We start from the raw sequence: 19354 nt of genomic DNA on the forward strand, positions 1-19354 counted from the left end.
ACGAGTTAATGTATAATAACTCATGAAGAACTAAACCGTTTATTAATGATTAATGCATCAGCAACTAATGACCAATCTATATGATTCACAGATTAAGTAATCAATAAATTGTTATTAGTTAAGTGTGTCATCATAATGTATCAATTCTCCAATATAAACTAATGATGTAAATTAATATTTTACCCTGGACAACAAAACCAGTCAAAAGGGTAATTAAAAAAAAACCAGAAGCTTCGATGCACAATCATGTCACCGGTCTTGCCTTGATCAAAATATTTACAGTTCTTCACACTGTGTCAGTTTTACCCAGGTCTTGAATATTTACATTATTTCATGATGGAAAGGTAGAACCACAGTTGGTTTTCATAGTATTAAAAAAAGGATAAAATGGATTAAAAGTGTCAGTATGCACAGTCATAAAACTGACAAGCAATATATACATTAAAATAGACAAAAGTGGAAAATTCTGGCAACTCTGCTGGGAATGAGTCACTGCTTGCTCAGTGACGGAGAGGCTCTTCAAGCAGATCGTTCGAGAAGCTCGGAGGCCAGTGGGAGAAAGCTGTTCTGGAGTCCTTTGCATGCATGCTTCTGATGACATGAGCTGTTGCTGTGCTTTCTGCAGTGAAGAACACTAACACCACACCAGCAGTCCATTCAGTTCATGACAGTATGTTTACACCAGTAAAAGAGTGCATTCATGATCCGGCCGAGGTCTCTAATGTTTCTCCTTGACAGAAATGTAATTACATGAACATCAAATGGAGTCTCCTGCTCTAGAGAAGAATACTCTGTAACATGCACACATTCATCTAAAGTTTCAGGAAAGATCTCAACAACATCACAATGTACTCAGATTATTCTCCTTCATTACAGACTCTGAAGTTCTCACGTGTAAGTCAAAGGTCTGGACTGCGAAATGGTACAACGGTAATAATACCGATTCATTGGTACCCATTCTCTCAAGAAAGAAAAACGTAATCTTGACCGCAAATGGACTTAGCCTGGACTAAAATCATGTGCAGCATCGCAATGTAACAGTGTTGGGTGTAATGCATTAAAAAGTAATTATTTACTGTAATTTAATTGATTTTCCCTTGAAAAAGTAAAACAAGATTAGTAAAAGTAAAGCAAGGGATAATGTTCCTGTAATTTAATTAAATTTCTGATATAATTGCATTAAATACCGTATACAGGCTAAAACAATTATATATATATATATATATATGTATATATATATATATATATATATATATGTGTGTGTGTGTGTGTGTGTGTGTGTGTGTGTGTGTGTGTGTGTGTATATATATATATATATATATATATATATATATATATATATATATATATATAGTGGATCTGACATCAAAATTTAAACATTTATTTTTAATGTATCCTTCTCCCTTTAAATACTTTGGCCAAGATGTTTTTTTTCTATTTATTTAAAAAAAAAAAAAAATCAGTTTCATTGTATTGTTTATCGTTTATATGGGATTTAGAAAATAATTAGTAATAAGTAGGCTAATGCAATACTTTTAAGGGAGTATTAATACAGTAATTACACTGTTGAAAATGAATAGCTGGGAATTAATTCCAGTAGCTTACCCAACACTGCTAACAGCCGAGTTATTTAGAAATTTGCTGTAATGACGAAGTGAAACAATGCGTTAACATAACCATGAACTGTGGTCATTTGATTCACTTTTATCGGGTGATTGGACTGCAGACCCTCGGTAAACGGAGTCTGGTTGATTTCGAGTCATGTGACTCCTGACACTTCAGCTCCACATCAGTTACAAGTTTTAACATGTAGCCAACACACATTTCACTCGACATCTGTGAACAGACTGTAAAGAACCGGTGAAATAGGCTACTCGTTCATTTTCACTTGACGGATCGTCTGCGGAGCAAATCCTTTCTCGAGCGTGGACTGAAACAAACTGATGCGCTTCATTCGCGTCAGTTAAACCAGAAAACTTAGTTTAATAGAGTTTGGAATAGAGTGGGACTCTTTTCAGCTTCCAATACGCGTCTCTGCAGCAATGTCACCGCATCTCCAAGAGACACGCATCGGAAGTCTTCTTGCTGTTAATCTGTTAGCAGTGGTATGCTGTTGCAATGCGGTAACAATTCAGAAACCTGCACCATTTTGCCTCCTCATCAAATCAGAACGCGGGAGCTCTCAGGTGAGCTTTCTCATCCACTCACCGGACACCACAGCATCTCCTCTCTTTTACTGGAGCAAGTGGACATCAGAGAAACGCTTGGAAGGTTGTTTCAAGAGTGGCGACGGGACACTGGTTACGCGTTATCGGTCACTCTGCCGTCAAGAGCGCGCACGGGACAATGAGAAACCACTGCACTTCAACTTAAGCGCGCTACTGGAAGATGCCAGTCTGTGTGAAATGCACATGCATGTCAATTTCACTTTGCACAAAGAACGCATAAATCCAGACCAGCTGATGGATACAAGAGCAAAAAGTCGCCATAAACGCGCGTGGGTTTTGCCGGGAACACTTTGGTGTGGACGCGGCACCAGCGCCAATGACTATGAACAGCTGGGTAGGTGTGCATCCATCGGCGAGCTGCCATTGGTCAGTTCATCTGGCGTAGGCTATTCTTTTTCAAATATTAGTGTATTTAAACAAATTTAGTGAACCGTTTTTGTAATTATATATATATATATATATATATATATATATATATATATATATATAAAGCCTATTGGAAAGTTTTTACCGATATGAAAGTTATCGGTGTGAAAATAAAAATCAAGGAAAGCGAGAAGACATAAATTACAAGCTTCATTAATACCAATATCCGTCTTTATTGCCGTTATTCGCTACGATTTTCCTGAGAGCGATAAATCAAAATGCAATTTTTGTGCCAAAGTGGGTGTGCAGTGCATGATGGACTGTAAACATGAGGGAGGTCCAGCAACATAACCTGAAAATTACAGTACGTAAATCAATATGATTACAGAGTGTGTCATAAAGGTACATGACTGCCAAGAATGGCAGTTTCTGTGCAAAATATCGATGTGAGTTTGCACTTGAAATTTCAAGAACTATTTGACTGTATAACATAACATAGTGCCCTGTTGAGAAAAAAAAAACACTAACAATAGACACCATCATAAAATTTGTAATGGTTTTGCTGGTTATAATGGGACTTGTATTGGTTTTAATGGAAACTGTAATGGACCTGTGGGTCTCTACTGGTGACTGGTCACCTTCTATTGGTGGCTTATTAAAACCAATAAATCCTAATGCATCCCAAAACACACTACAGGAAACCATTTTTAAATGATTTCTACGGTTAAAAGTTGATGGTTTGTAATGTTTGTAATGGTATTTGTAGTCAAGTCAAATCACCTTTATTTATATAGCGCTTTTAACAATATAGATTGATTGTGTCAAAGCAGCTTTACAGTATTAAATAGGAAAATAATGTGTCAATAATGCAAAAGGACAAAACACTCAATTTTCGGTTAAAGGCACTTCATCATTGAATTCAGTGGAACTGTAGCAGAATTGTAGTGGAAACCATTCAAATTTTCTGTGATGGTTCTATTGTTTTTTGTTTTTTTTTTACAGCTGGGTAATTAATTTATATTTGTTATTATTGCATTTAATTATTTAGATGTTGTTCTCTCATGCAGGTATGTTTGTGCATGCAGACAGATGCTGTCGAGAACATGATCACTGTGAGCACATCATCCGCTCGTTCTCTGTCAACTTCAGTGTGTTCAACCCCACCCTGTTCACGCTCTCGCACTGTGACTGTGACCACAGGTGAGCACTGACTCGCATTCCACAGATGAGAGGCATTTCAGCTCCTCAGGGGAGACTCTTTAGGGTCATAACTCATCTTTTCTGTTTATTCATCCCGTGCATTTTAACCTTTGCAACCATGCATGTGTTTTAGTTGTGGTAATAGATTTGAAGTTCTGAATGCATGAATGCAAATGCATTTTGTTTCAGTGGAAAGTTAGCTGACACTGTGACACAAAAGGGACAGATTTTGACACTATAATGCAAATCATGTTTATTTCTGTCTTGTATCTTCCTGTCTCGTCTCTGTTAGATTTAAACAATGCCTTCTCAGTGGTAATGACACTATCTCCAACATGGTGGGCTACAGTTTCTTCAATGTCCTGAAGCTCCGCTGCTTTGAGCTGATCCAGAAGAAGCAATGCACGCAGTACAACTGGTTTGGATTGTGAGTGCAAGAAATTAAATCATGCATTCCAGAAATTATGCTTCATGCGTCATAATTGTAAATAATTACATAATTTCATTTGTAATTATGTGAGGTCTACATTGACATCATTTTCCATAGAATCATTTGCATGGCATCATTATAAGGTTGTAATATACTCATATAGCCATAGACCAGGTGTTTTTAACATTTACAGAATCATTGATCCCTCACTCATACAGGTCCTTCTCAAAAAATTAGCATATTGTGAAAAAGTTCATTATTTTCCATAATGTAATGATAAAAATTAAACTTTCATATATTTTAGATTCATTGCAATACCAACTGAAATATTTCAGGTCTTTTATTGTTTTAATACTGATGATTTTGGCATACAGCTCATGAAAACCCAAAATTCCTATCTCAAGAAAATTAGCATATCATGAAAAGGTTTTCTAAACGAGCTATTAACCTAATCATCTGAATCAACTAATTAACTCTAAACACCTGCAAAAGATTCCTGAGGCTTTTAAAAACTCCCAGCTCTGGTTCATTACTCAAAACCGCAATCATGGGTAAGAGGTTAACCCAGAAGGCCATCATTGACACCCTCAAGTGAGAGGGTAAGACACAGAAAGAAATTTCTGAACGAATAGGCTGTTCCCAGAGTGCTGTATCAAGGCACCTCAGTGGGAAGTCTGTGGGAAGGAAAAAGTGTGGCAAAAAAACGCTGCACAACGAGAAGAGGTGACCGGACCCTGAGGAAGATTGTGGAGAAGGACCGATTCCAGACCTTGGGGGACCTGCGGAAGCAGTGGACTGAGTCTGGAGTAGAAACATCCAGAGCCACCGTGCACAGGCGTGTGCTTTTTGAACCAGAAACAGCGGCAGAAGCGCCTGACCTGGGCTACAGAGAAGCAGCACTGGACTGTTGCTCAGTTGGTCCAAAGTATCTTTTTTTGGATGAAAGCTAATTTTGCATGTCATTCGGAAATCAAGGTGCCAGAGTCTGGAGGAAGACTGGGGAGAAGGAAATGCCAAAATGCCTGAAGTCCAGTGTCAAGTACCCACAGTCAGTGATGGTCTGGGGTGCCATGTCAGCTGCTGGTGTTGGTCCACTGTGTTTTATCAAGGGCAGGGTCAATGCAGCTAGCTATCAGGAGATTTTGGAGCACTTCATGCTTCCATCTGCTGAAAAGCTTTATGGAGATGAAGATTTCGTTTTTCAGCACGACCTGGCACCTGCTCACAGTGCCCAAAACCACTGGTAAATGGTTTACTGACCATGGTATTACTGTGCTCAATTGGCCTGCCAACTCTCCTGACCTGAACCCCATAGAGAATCTGTGGGATACTGTGAAGAGAAAGTTGAGAGACGCAAGACCCAACACTCTGGATGAGCTTAAGGCCGCTATCGAAGCATCCTGGGCCTCCATAACACCTCAGCAGTGCCACAGGCTGATTGCCCTCCATGCCAACGCCGCATTGAAGCAGTAATTTCTGCAAAAGGATTCCCGACCAAGTATTGAGTGCATAACTGAACATAATTATTTGAAGGTTGACTTTTTTTGTATTAAAAACACTTTTCTTTTATTGGTCAGATGAAATATGCTAATTTTTTGAGATAGGAATTTTGGGTTTTCATGAGCTGTATGCCAAAATCATCAGTATTAAAACAATAAAAGACCTGAAATATTTCAGTTGGTGTGCAATGAATCTAAAATATATGAAAGTTTAATTTTTATCATTACATTATGGAAAATAATGAACTTTTTCACAATATGCTAATTTTTTGAGAAGGACCTGTATATAAAAGTGTTCAGTCTTCCAGTTTCTATTAACTGTGTATCCCTATTGTCCAGGAGATTTGCTTATATTTGTTTGGACATTCTTTGATAATCATGGTGTTGATTTTTACTGCTGCTGGTAGGATGCGTTTCTCTATAATAACAGTGAGGTGGGAGTAAGTTACAGGTCATAAGCAAATAAATCCTTGAGTCAAGTCTCAAGCTGCAGTGCACAAAATTAAACAAGACAAGTCAAGGCTCACCTCAAGCAAGTCATGTTGAGTCCTGTGGAGAAAGTCACTGTCAAATTACCACGCAGAGGTTACGTTTCCCAAGCAATTATGAACTTACACAGATTTGAGAAACAGTTGCTTTATTAAAAATTGGGCTTTTGCAACATTTTATGAGACATGGAGAAAATGAAGAATCAGGACACAAGTCAATTTTGAGAAATACTGATAAATAAATTCTGGAAGGTTTTCTGTATATATATATGTGCTGTAATTTACGAAGATTAATTTGTGAAAGTGGCTGTTCTTTCTGGTAAAAAGTAATCTTAAAACCCTGCTTGAAAACTCTGGTCTTGTTACTCCATACATTTTCTATTCTAATCTGTTTTTTTTTTTTTTTTTTTTTTTTTTTTTTTTTACACCAATATGTTTTATTTTGTCTATAAACACATCTATATACATTTGTGCTGTAATGATCTCTCTCTGCAGGTGCACAATGGTTGAGATTGCTCCAGTGGCAGTATGGAAAGATTCAACACTGTATAATTCTACCAGTCTGACTAATGAGAACAGCGGCACCATTGACCTTTCATGCAATGAACTGCCAATCAAACGGCCACACAGCGGCAAACAAAGAACCTCTAAATCGAAACGAATACAACTGACAAAGGGCCGAAAAACCTGCGCTCCTGTGGACTATGCAAAAGGGGAAACGTTTCAGCTAAGTCAAAAGTTGGTGAGCCAAATTGAAAAAAGGAAGAAACTACAAACAAATGGACATCAAAAGGGAAGAAGGAAGTCACTTGTTTCCCAAAGGAAGGCATCCAAAGGGAAGAAAATTACTACTCAGAAGTTCAAAATGGAAACTATTCTTCAAAGCACCCACAGAACCCCAAAAGCAAGTGTCACTCACTCCCCCTCAACCTCATCTAAAACGAAATCACTCTCAGTGCAAAAGACGATGGCCACTCAGTCCGAACAAACGTCCGTAACTAAATCAGAAGCACGGACACTTCAAAATAAGAGAAAAAGAGGTAAACAGAAAAAGACCCAGAAGGAAAAACGAATTAAATCCCCAAAACAATGATGAGTGAAGAGACAATACTTTAAAGCATGATTTATTTTTATATTTTTAAATATGCATAAAGCCACAAAGTCACAATTATCAAGCGAGATCCTTGCTCTTTTATATATACACAGAATGTAGTGACTTTTGTTGTTTAAGTAGGTGCCAATTAATACAATTTTAAAAATGATACTAAGCAATGATACTTCATATGTTTTTAAATGTATAGTGACCGACAACCTCAGTATATGCACATACACGCATTCGCATGTTATAATGCTGTGATTGATAAGAAGCAAATGACTCAATGAACTGTAATTGCGTATGGACTTAGTTTACCAATTAAAAATAGTGTTAAAGTGCATGTAAGTTTTATTGTATCGGCACAATTTAAACATTCCTAAAACAAGAAAAAGTCCAGATGGCGGTGGGCGACGCTGGTAAACTTGTAGGGCAGCATTTGAACCACGGCCCAGATTTGAGTCTCACTAACAGAGTACTTTAAAATGAGGAGTTTAAGAATATATTAGCTCTGTAATATTACCAGTATACCAATAATCTAACAGCTGCTAAAACAAGAGGCTTTTAGGTAAACTGTGAAATTACAGAATACATTTAAAAATACTGTATATAACTCTTGTTGTTTATGTTAGTTAAGTGAAGACAGAAACTTGGCATGGCAGATATTGTCAGGTGACACCAGCTAAACAAAGCATTCTGCAATCTCTTAAATGTAAGATATTGAACAATGACGCAAGCAATAAATTACACATCAATTTATGAAGCTAAAGATATGAAGCTAATAGCATCGTCAGATTAACTTAGATTGCAGTTCAACTGCAAAGCTTAAAAGACTTAAAGGAATACTTCATCCAAAAATTTAAATTTGCCAAACATTTACACACCCTCAGGTCATCCAAGATGTACAGTAGATGAGTTTGTTTCTTCATCAGGTTTGGAGAAATGTAGCATTGCATCAGTGTCTCAGCAATGGATGCTCTGCAGTGAATGGGTGCCGTCAGAATGAGAGTCCAAACAGCTGATAAAAACATCACAGTAATCCACACCACTCCAGTCCATCAGTTAATGGCCTAACTGTAGAAACCTAGAATATTAATATACTGTAATATCAACTGATTTAGTGTTGGGACCAAAAGTGCTCATTCTTAATGAAATTATTACAGACCACTGTTATAAAAATTGATACGAAGCATAAATAAATCAAATTTGTATTAACATTACACAGGGACAGACACATCATATTGCTGTCACTTCTCCAAAAACCAGCTGAGGTAACATTTAACAGCCTTGCAGCAATTCCTTCTGCTAAGATATTTGATATTTTTGATATGCAGTCTGACAGACGCTTGGCATAAACTCGACTTGCCATAAGCATAATCCCCGCCTGAAGTGTCAGGAAATAAGTGTTGCAGCAATTTACTGCGGTATGCTTGGTATTACTCACACAGCAGGATAAACACTTTCTTCATTTGAACTTCTCGCCAGATGGATTTTCTGAAAGACAGCAGATGATCATCACATTCAGTGATCAGCTTCATTCCTTTACCGCTGTGGAATGAGCTTACAAAAGCATCAACATCATCTTTTTCAGCCTTTAAACCAATTAAACCTAAGTTTGTTTCCCATTCATGTCTAAAAGTCCAAGAAAAATCTGTCTTGTCGACCGTGGTTCCTCTTGCTGAGACTTTCAATTAGTCTGATGGTATTTTGCATCAAACAGCAGCCCAACTCAAAATCAACATTAATTTTTTTAACTTACAGACTGACTTTTTGTTTTGGTTTCTAATGGTTTCATATCTCATTAAATGCTCTTGTATAGTTTTGTTGCTATTAATCCATGTGTGTTTTCCTTCAGCTCCTCAATGAGAACGATCCTCCCCAAAAAAACCTAATTGCAACCTAAGTAAATCATGAAGGATAAAAACCAAAAATAAAAATGTATTATTCCTCTTAATCTTTAATGCCCCCAAAAATCAAACGTTCACATATGCTCACGCTTCCACAAACACACTATTTTGAAATAAACAAAAACATTTGGTTTCAATTTTGGTTGGACAATCCCTTCAAGAAGGTTTTAATACCTTTTGCGTGTTTAATGAGTCTAATCAAAATGTTTTTCATTTGAAGTCTCAACAATAACTTTTTTTTTCAGTCATAACATGATTTTCATAACAAGATTTCCATTAGCACAGTATAGTAATAAATTATGAGACATTATTTAGAGCACCAAAACAAATGCAAATGTGGACTGATTTCTGAATAAGACTCATGCACACTGTAGGCATACTAGCATTGCATATAAAAATACGTGCTGTATGGTAAGCACACGCTAGTAGCCTGTGCACATAAAAATGAAGTATGCAGTACTTTGGACATCATGCTCACTGTGTGCATACACTACTAAAACTGATATACAGTAGGCTACTTAAGTGAATGCATAATTATAAATCACTGAACGCACTTCATTGAATCCAGTGTGTATCTTACACTGCAGCTTCAGCATGGCGTCTGACTGACAGCTGGGTTTATGCCGCCGCTAAGCCGCCGTTAATTCGGTCGCAGAGCAGCTGCGCGAGAACTGCGCCATTGTTTCAAGTTTGTAAATTGCGAAATCTGTGTCTGTGTCACGCCCACCGATCTCCGAAAACACTGGAGCCTACTGAGCTGAGAGGCTGGAGAATCGATCCGCGGCGAGGCCTCGCGTCGCGTCGCGTCGCGTCGTATATCATCCGCGCGAGCGCTCAGTGATGATGCGGATATCTGTCGCCGGCTCGCGCTGAATCTGATGTGTGACCACTTTGCCCTTTTTCCTCGGAGGAGAGAAAGCGATGGGATCAGGAGCTGTGGGTTCTTCCCAGTGGCTCTCAGTGAAGGAAGAGACTATTTTCCTCCACGATGGTCTTATTCGGGTCACGGACCTCGCGGAGCTGCCCAGCGAAATCGGTGTGTCCGAACAAGGCGAATCCGAGCAGGAGGTATGCGTTTATTACATCCCTCTCATCTAAGATTGCGATGCGACGTGAACTTAATTATCTTAACACCGAAGTTAACTCGGACTGGATAACGCTCGGCCAAAACAGGCTTGTCAGATAGCAACATGCTAATAATAAAAGCCTCTTGTTGTGTTTATTCAACTAAATTCACGCATGTTATGATGTATTAGTTGATGTAAACATTCTCTAAGCCCGTGTAGAACGACAAAACACGACAACTTTATAACGTTAGTTAAAACAGTGACATTTATCTCAGTACGACAGGGCCACTATTACAGTAATCTAAACCTCCGAAGCACACAATGTCATTTTCCTCCATAAGGTAAGTTAATTATTAAAGTAATAAAATATGAGTGGTCGTGTTAAATTGTAGTCATTTAGTATCGGCTGAAGGGCGTTGTTCGGCGATGTACTATCTATGTGTCCCAGTTCGCATACCATCCACCCTAAATAGTGTCCGAGATTAGAATTAGTGTGCCCCAGATAGTGTGCTGCAGCGAGTATACCAAGGAAACCAGAATGGCTTACTATTTCTGGTGGATTTGTGTGGACAAAGACTATCTTATTAAAGGAAACTGAGTGTACTGAATTGTATTTTGTGTATCATTTTTATGCATCATTTTGGAGAAAATGTAAGTGCAATATGAGTCACAACACAAGCTGTGTCCCAAATGATGCACTGTGTACTCTACAAGCAGGGGTCTTCAATCCTTTAGATGCCACAGACCCCCAAATATGATCGTCTTAGGGTCCCTCATCCTAATATAATTTAAAGGTCTCTATATAGTTTCTTGCATAAAGACCTAATTTATATAGTGAAAATGTCATTCACTATTATTTTAAAAATAAGTTACATTATTATGCTTTAGATAATAACTGATTGTACTTTTTTGATATCTATTTATTTATTTACTAAATTACCCATTTATGGTCTTTTTATTTATTTTAGTGTTTTTATTATTTTATTTATTTTGACATTTTTTACATTGTTTGAACTCGAGCTTCAGTTTGCAAATCGCTGCTCTTTGTTTTTTGTTTTTTTGGTTAATTAAGTGCAACATTCTGTATTTGAAGAACACTTCTTAGGGCCTGTGCACCTCTTGGAATTGCTCTGTTTATTCTTTTTTGGAATGTTCGGCGTGTACGCACTTCCTCACACTATGCATACTACACAATAGCATAGAATAGTACGCAAACTGAGATGCATCAGGGCCTGTCCTTGTGGTCATTGCACTTAAACCACTTGTCTACTTACACGATGCATTTCCTGTTTGTTGGTTACCTGTTGGGATACACTTACAGTGTTGTAAAAATGCAAGTAAAGTTTTTTTTAACATCCCTATATTTACACACTTTGAGGTTCAGAACTTTTCACTTAAATTAAACTTCCAAATGTGTTCAGTATTCATAAGTTGCTAAGAATTTAATGCTGCCTTCAGGTGCATGCGTTTGTTATTACGACGTGTCATGCATTCAGAAACCTAACATTGATGTAATCTAAACAAAACGGATTATATTGTGACCAGTAACTACATCTGATTTCAAAATTGTGAATTTTTTAAATTTCTGTTACTTATCTACTCATGGTATCACAAACATATGAGAAGAAAACGGTGAAAGCTCAGTGATAAACACCATTTGGCTACACACTTGCTTTCCACTCACTGATCTTTATATTATACGTAGATTATATGATATGTTTCTGCCATGTTTCACATTAATATGCCTCTTCCAACATCACAACTCTGCCACTTGTATATCAGCGTTTCACGTTTGTAAATAAGAAGGAATAGCACAGATTTTCACCTGGTAGTTGACTCTTTGTTTGTATTTCTGTGGCACTGTATACTGTAGCAAGACTGCAATCTCCCAATCCAGGCCATCTCCAGAACCCCCTTCTCCTCCTTTACATCCATCTGCTTGTTTTTCCTCTCATTTGTTGCCATCTTGCTGTTTCAGTGTTTGCCGTACAAATGTCACTGTGCACTTCCAGTCTGTTGCAGCATGCCTTTATTTTGATCACAAAGGCCTACAGCTTGATGAAAGCCAATTATCTTATCTGATTTTTTCAAAACGTCCGTCTTTTGATACTACAGGTGGAAAAACATACAGATAGCAACAGTGAATGTAATCTTCTTTCTGGCAAAAGTTCACGTTAAGAGCGAACAAGGTGACATCAGTGAGTCTAAAGTTTGATGAATGCAAACTGCAAGATTAGAAAGGGCAATTATATATTATGCAATTTCCCTGTTTTTAGCATAGATGTCAAAACACTACTGAATAAATGTCTAAATGGATCTTACAGCACGGGGAGAACTTGGTAAATAAACAGTGGTTTGGGACAAATATTAAAGGATGTTTAGGATGCTCGGTGTCGCCGGCCAGACGTGATCAATGCGTGAGTCATTTGTTGTGAATTGGACTAAACTGGTTGCTTTTTGTGTGTGGATGGCAAGGGAAAGACGTGTTATTTTCTGCTGTACATCTCTGATGGTAATGTGTCAGATGTTTGTTCAGTAACAGAATAAACTTCTGACTCATCTTCAAATGAAGCAAGTTTAGTGTGCTTCTTGTAACTTAAGCCAGTGGAGCCAGGCACACTGAGCAAATCACCTGAGAGTTATAGCCAGATTAATTGTGCATTAATGTAAAATAATTCTATATAGTTGCTAGGAATGTTTTCAGCAAGCGAGCTGCAACCTGAAATTGAGCAAACTGTCTAATAAAGAGGATTCAGAGAGAAATGCTCAGCTAGAAAGGAAATAATGCACTGCTTGAATTAAAGAAACAAGCAGGTGTAATAGATAAAACAGTATTTTTAATTCTTTGAATCATTTAGACTCTTCAAATATGTATATAATCCAAAAAAAAAAGAAATTTGTTAGATGCAATCCCTGAATTTGACCGCGTTGAAGCAAGTAGCTAATTTTAGATTATCCTGATGAAGGTCTTCTCTGTGCTCTTGCAGATCTTGACGTTCGAGACCAAGAACCCAGCGGAGCTCGCCGAGCGCCTGCGAGCCGTCTGCGGAAACCAGAGCAACGCTTACACCAGACTTTTGGAGTACCGTCTCAATGCTCTGCGTGGACTGTGGGGGGCGCAGCGGCAGCTGGCCCTGGAGGAGCAGCAGGAGCATGACGGGGTCGTCCCGGGGAGCGCCGGAGGGGCCGACGACGAGACGCTGGCCCTGCTTAAGCGACAGGGCTTCCTGCAGCCTCAACATCACCACCATCCTCACCACCCTCCGATGGCCGCCGGCACCGATCAGGCGCCGTTTACCTCACGCGTCGGCCTCCTGTTGGTCTTTCCACTCCTGCAGTCACAAACTCGGCACGACCCTGCGCTCTGCGGCGTCACCGCCGAGGTCCTGCTCGCGTGTCTGCGTGACTGCCAGCCGCTCAGCCTGGGCAAGGAGCCTGCAGACTGCCTTAATGGCCTGGAGAGGCTGCTTTGCTCCTGGTTGGAGGAGAGGAGTGAGCCGGAGGAAACGGCACAGGCGAGACCACTGCTGACCCAACAGCAGAGGCAGAACGCCGCAGCTGCTCTAGTGGCTCTGTCATGTGCAAGGTGTGCACAGTACAGCGCCTACTCGATTTCAGCTTCAGCCTTTATTTATGGCTTTTAGTCACTTTGCAATAATTGTTTTTGTTCATGCACTGGTCAGTTTTGAGATTTTGGGCTATTTTTAGTAATGCATCAAAATTATGTTTTTAATGAAACACCGAAACTAAAATTTTTATGCAGCTGGAAACCAAAAATAAATGGTATTTAAATGGTTAGTTCAGCCAAAAATGAAAATTCTGTCATTAATTACGCACCCTCATGTCGTTCCAAACCCATAAGATCTTCATTCATCTTCAGAACTCAAATTAAGATATTTTTGATGAAATCCGAGAGCTTTCCAATCCATTTATAGACAGCAACACAACTGAAATGGTCCCAGGTCCAGAAACATAGCTAGAAAATCGGTAAAATAGTCCATGTGGCATCAGGTTTTCAACTGTGATTTAACGAAGCTACAAGAATACTTTTTGTGTGAAAAGAAAAGGAAAGTAACGACTTTATTCAACAATTCTTCCCCTGGGAACATTTCAGTTGTGTTGCTGTCTATGAAGGGTCAGAGAGCTCATGGATTGCATAAAAATATCTTAATTTGTGTTCTGAAGATGAACGAAGGTCTTACAGGTTTGGAACGACACGAGGGGGAGTAATTAATGACAGAATTCATTTCATTTTTGGGTGAACTATCACTATTAATAACCAATTAATTAATCCCATTAAGGTTTGGCGAAATGACAAAAATCTTACATCAAGATATGAGCAATTTAAAGATTTTTTTTTTTTTTCTGTTGACAGTTTTTCTGATTTATGGAGTAATAAAAATAGATCCATAATCCCATATGTAACTCTAACATGTAAGTCATTTAACTTCAAGAAAATTCAAGAAGAATTTTAAACCTGGCTTTATATAATGTTTAAAATGAACATTAGGGATTATGATGAAATCTGTTTGTTGGTTAAAATGTTTATCTCTCAGTATAGCTGCCCCAGTTGTTATGTATGGTACTCTCATGTATTTTGGCTCTTTTAAGCAGTCAGTTTATCCAGTCAATCATAAATGGTAAGCTGAGACACGCTGCACTTTACTTAAGTACTAAAGTACTCTGTCCCTCTCCTTCAACCACTTATGATCTGATATGTCTAGGAAGGAGTCTCTCTTGATCTCATAGCTAAATGCATCACTATATCAGTCAAAAATCAAAGGGAGATACAGCAAGAAGACCTGTTCTGTCTGTGTTTGCAGGGGCTCCCTCAAAACGTTCATTCACACTGTGCACCTGCTGCAGAAACAGACAGATCTGGGTCAGCTTCCAGTGGCTGATGTCCTCTACAGGTACGATTACTGTCTGTGAAGATATATTAAACAGCTTCTGTTAACTCTTACGAATGGTGCAGAGCAAACAGGGTGAGGAATTATTAACCAGTTATAAAACTGTGACTTTACTAGGAGGAGTCGTATCTTCATGTTGTATTTTATGAAAGGTTTTAGTGGCTGGAGCTTTACTGTCATGATTTTTCAGAATGGCAAGGAGAAATTAACTGCTTTGGTGACTCTGCACACCAGCCATATTCACTGGTAGATAAAAGTTAAGAGTAATTATGATTTTTAAAACAGTTTTGAAAGAAGTCTCTTTTGCTCTCCGAGGCTGCATTTGTTTGATCAGAAGTTAGTAAAAACAGTAACGTTGTGAAATAGTATTACAATATTGTGTTACAGTTTTCTATGTGAATGTATTTTAAAATGTAATTTATTCCTGTGTCGCAAAGCTGTATTTTCAGCATCATTACTCCAGTCTTCACTGTCACACGATCCTTCAGAAATCATTCTCACATGCTGATTTGCTGCTCATGAATGTGTAATATCCGCTCACTTGCAGACTGCTGCTTCTTGAGGGAGGTCCAGGCTCACCGTCCTGTCTGTTAGGGGCGAAACACAGTGTTTCGTGGGGCTTTGAGGACATGCTGCCCACGCCAGAGAGCAGCGCCGCTGGAGCAGAGAGCAAAGGTGAGGGAGAAATAGATGGCTGACCAATGTTTTCAGATGCACGTGAGCACTGAGTTTGTGCCTGTAATGACACATGCACACAAAATTATGTCAAAATGCATGTCTCTGCAAGTATCCTTGCAAACACAGTTGCTTTTGGTTGAAGTGAAGGTAAACAATTGAGAAAGAAAATGGATGTGTAACAGTGGTTCACAGCAGTTTAATGTTCCTATTTCTTTGTCATGAATGTTAATAAAACAACAAAACAGAGAAAAATCACCATTGTTGCTTTAACACAGATTTATTAGATTTAATTTATGAAGTGAAGACTAAGCAGTGTTATTTTACATTTGATTATTCAATTTCTGTACCTGAATGCTGTTAGACTTATTATAAAGCACTGTTTATTTCATTTGTATCTTTGTTCTGTTATATTTATCTATGCTTGAAATTTGTTTATTTTCTATGCTGATTTACTCATCTGCAAAATCAGCACAATCATTGATAATTTTTTTGCCAAATAGAGCTATTCAAGTCATCTGGTGATTATTATTTTTTTTATTATTATTTTTTTTTATTATTATTTTTTTTTTTTCATGGCTTTATGATTTCCACGATGCAGAAAACATTGCCTCCTCTGATACTCTCTCTCATCTTTCTCTCTGTTTGCCGTCTCAGACACAGACCTGGGCCGCAGCCTGGCTACAGATGGCTTCTATCTCTACACGACAAACTCTTTTGGGAAGGGCTTAAGCAAGCTGGGCTCGGGGCAGCATGGGACGCTGAGGTAACTCTAAAACCACACAACCACCACTTTACCTCCGGCCCTGCTCTTCTGTTTGTGCCAGTGACCTCCGGGCCACTATTGTGCTCTTTCTACAGCTCCTGCTTTGTTCTGCTGTCTTTCTCATTTCTGCTCTGTGAGCAACTCTATTTGTTACACGTTTAGACCCTGTGAAGTTCTGCTGTCGATGAACATCAGTGTGTTTTTCCTCTCTTAAATGTCCACTTCTCGCACTTCCTCAGTCTTATGGGTGAATCTCATAAAGAAATGTCCTGGACATGTTTCAACCAAAACGTTAAAAATAAGAAATCATTTTGCCGATTGGAATATTTCAACATCATAAGGGAGACCGAGATGTGTTTAACAGTTAAACCATTTTTTTTGTTTGTTTGTTTAGAAATTGTTATCATGCTGAAGTCACAGTGGACGTTGTTAGTTTCTGTGTACAAATATAAATTATTTCAGGACAAAGACTATTGTCTAAGTATCTGAGTTATAATTAGATTTTTGATTAGATTAATTCATTTTAAATGGCAGTTAGTGTACCATCTGAATCAACAGATTCTCTTGTATAATTTGAAATCTGACATTTATATAATTTGATGTATAACATTTACTTGTCTGAAACCCGTACAACTCTTATAAGGCTTTTTCAGAGAAACCAAACAGGAAAAGAGAGTGGATTTTGTGCATTATTAACTGACCAGGATTTTGCAAATGTAATGTACTATAGGAATAGTGTTATTTTAGTATTATTTATATACTATTATAGTATTTATAAAAATTTTGAACTACCTTTTACTTTATATTTTCAGTTTTCATTTTATTTAAATTTGTAATCATTTTGATATTTGTCATTTTTATTAGTTTTTAAATATGTCCAATTAGATTTATTTCAGTTTACTTTAAGTTTTTATCTAATTCTATATTTTTTATTTTATTTTTATATCTGTCGGCCGCCGTAGCTTCTCTAAAGGGACGGGTGAGCGGGGGACTGAGCCTTTGGTTTCAATTCACAACCTCACCGCTAGATGCCGCTAAAATCTACATACTGCACCTTTAATAAAACATATAATAAAAAGGAAGTAAACACTGTAACCAACAGAGCACTCAGTATTCTGTTTGTGTGCATTGGGAGTCATATTTTTTCAAATAAAGCCAAGGTAACACTAATTTTACATACAGCACACAAACATGCTGCAAAATAAAAGTCCCGCCTTGAATGCATCAGCCAAACAGGAAAACTTATCGGCCAATGCAATATTTAAAAAATGCCAAATATCAGCCGATATATCGGTCGACCACTAGTATATACAGGTGCATCTCAATAAATTAGAATGTCATGGAAAGGTTAATTTATTTCAGTAATTCAACTCAAATTGCGAAACTCGTGTATTAAATAAATTCAGTGCACACAGACTGAAGTAGTTTAACTTCAGTTGTTGGTTCTGTACTCAGTACTTGGTAGGGGTTCCTTTTGCTTTAATTACTGCCTCAATTTGGCGTGGCATGAAGGTGATCAGTTTGTGGCACTGCTGAGGTGGTATGGAAGCCCAGCTTTCTTTGACAGTGGCCTTCAGCTCATCTGCATTTTTTGGTCTCTTGTTTCTCATTTTCCTCTTGACAATACCTCATAGATTCTCTCTGGGGTTCAGGTCTGGTGAGTTTGCTGGCCAGTCAAGCACACCAACACCACGGTCATTTAACCAACTTTTGGTGCTTTTAGCAGTGTGAGCAGGTGCCAAATCCTGCTGGAAAATGAAATCAGCATCTTCAGAAAGCTGGTCAGCAGAAGGATCATGAAGTGCTCCAAAATTTCTTGGTAAACGGGTGCAGTGACTTTGGTTTTCAAAAAAAACACAATGGACCAACACCAGCAGATGACATTGCACCCCAAATCATCACAGACTGTGGAAACTTAACACTGGACTTCAAGCAACTTGGGCTATGAGCTTCTCCATCCTTCCTCCAGACTCTAGGACCTTGGTTTCCAAATGAAATACAAAACTTGCTCTCATCTGAAAAGAGGACTTTGGAGCACTGGGCAAGAGTCCAGTTCTTCTTCTCCTTAGCCCAGGTCAGAGGCCTCTGACGTTGTCTGTGGTTCAGGAGTGGCATAACAAGAGGAATCCATAACTGTAGCCAGATTCCTTGACACGTCTGTGTGTGGTGGCTCTTGATGCCTTGACCCCAGCCTCAGTCCATTCCTTGTGAAGTTCACTCAAATTCTTGAATCGATTTTGCTTGACAATCCTCATAAGGCTGCGGTTCTCTCGGTTGGGTTGTGCATCTTTTTCTTCCATACTTTTTCCTTCCACTCAACTTTCTGTTAACATGCTTGGATACAGCACTCTGTGAACAGCCAGCTTCTTTGGGCAATGAATGTTTGTGGCTTACCCTCCTTGTGAAGGGTGTCAATGATTTGTCTTCTGGACAACTGTCAGATCAGCAGTCTTCCCCATGATTGTGTAGCCTAGTGAACCAAACTGAGAGACCATTTTGAAGGCTCAGGAAACCCTTGCAGGTGTTTTGAGTTGATTAGCTGATTGGCATGTCACCATATTCTAATTTGTTGAAATGGTGAATTGGTGGGTTTTTGTTAAATGTGAGCCAAATTCATCACAATTAAAAGAACCAAAGACTTAAACTACTTCAGTCTGTGTGCATTGAATTTATTTAATACACGAGTTTCACAATTTGAGTTGAATTACTGAAATAAATGAACTTT

The 19354-nt window shown here is 38.4% G+C and overlaps 2 protein-coding genes across 2 annotated transcripts in view; both read left to right on the forward strand.

Moving 5' to 3' along the window:
- The first annotated feature begins 1835 nt into the window (after nucleotides 1-1835).
- On the forward strand, nucleotides 1836-7561 carry LOC122138050 (group 3 secretory phospholipase A2). Its single transcript, XM_042728768.1, has 4 exons — nucleotides 1836-2562; nucleotides 3662-3794; nucleotides 4087-4221; nucleotides 6707-7561. Exons 1-4 carry the CDS (start codon nucleotides 2043-2045, stop codon nucleotides 7302-7304), a joined length of 1386 nt encoding a protein of 461 aa, XP_042584702.1. The 5' UTR covers nucleotides 1836-2042; the 3' UTR covers nucleotides 7305-7561.
- A 2529-nt stretch (nucleotides 7562-10090) lies between these two features.
- Nucleotides 10091-19354, forward strand: part of LOC109089058 (probable E3 ubiquitin-protein ligase HECTD4) — an 87479-nt gene continuing 78215 nt past the window's right edge. The window contains exons 1-5 of the mRNA XM_042728769.1: nucleotides 10091-10279; nucleotides 13266-13864; nucleotides 15102-15191; nucleotides 15736-15863; nucleotides 16521-16629. Of these exons, the coding sequence (XP_042584703.1) occupies nucleotides 10133-10279; nucleotides 13266-13864; nucleotides 15102-15191; nucleotides 15736-15863; nucleotides 16521-16629 (1073 nt within the window). The 5' untranslated portion in view covers nucleotides 10091-10132. The remainder of the gene's footprint in view (nucleotides 10280-13265; nucleotides 13865-15101; nucleotides 15192-15735; nucleotides 15864-16520; nucleotides 16630-19354) is intronic.

This window comes from Cyprinus carpio, chromosome B7, assembly GCF_018340385.1.
Source record: "Cyprinus carpio isolate SPL01 chromosome B7, ASM1834038v1, whole genome shotgun sequence".
Lineage (NCBI taxonomy): Eukaryota > Metazoa > Chordata > Actinopteri > Cypriniformes > Cyprinidae > Cyprinus > Cyprinus carpio.

Bases quoted from the DNA above. Each gene is read 5' to 3' on its own strand.
- LOC122138050 (XM_042728768.1), top strand. From the start codon at position 2,043: ATGTCACCGCATCTCCAAGAGACACGCATCGGAAGTCTTCTTGCTGTT. The intron at 2,563-3,661 runs GTAGGTGTGCAT...TCTCTCATGCAG, and splicing joins CAATGACTATGAACAGCTGG to GTATGTTTGTGCATGCAGAC. The intron at 4,222-6,706 runs GTGAGTGCAAGA...CTCTCTCTGCAG, and splicing joins CAGTACAACTGGTTTGGATT to GTGCACAATGGTTGAGATTG.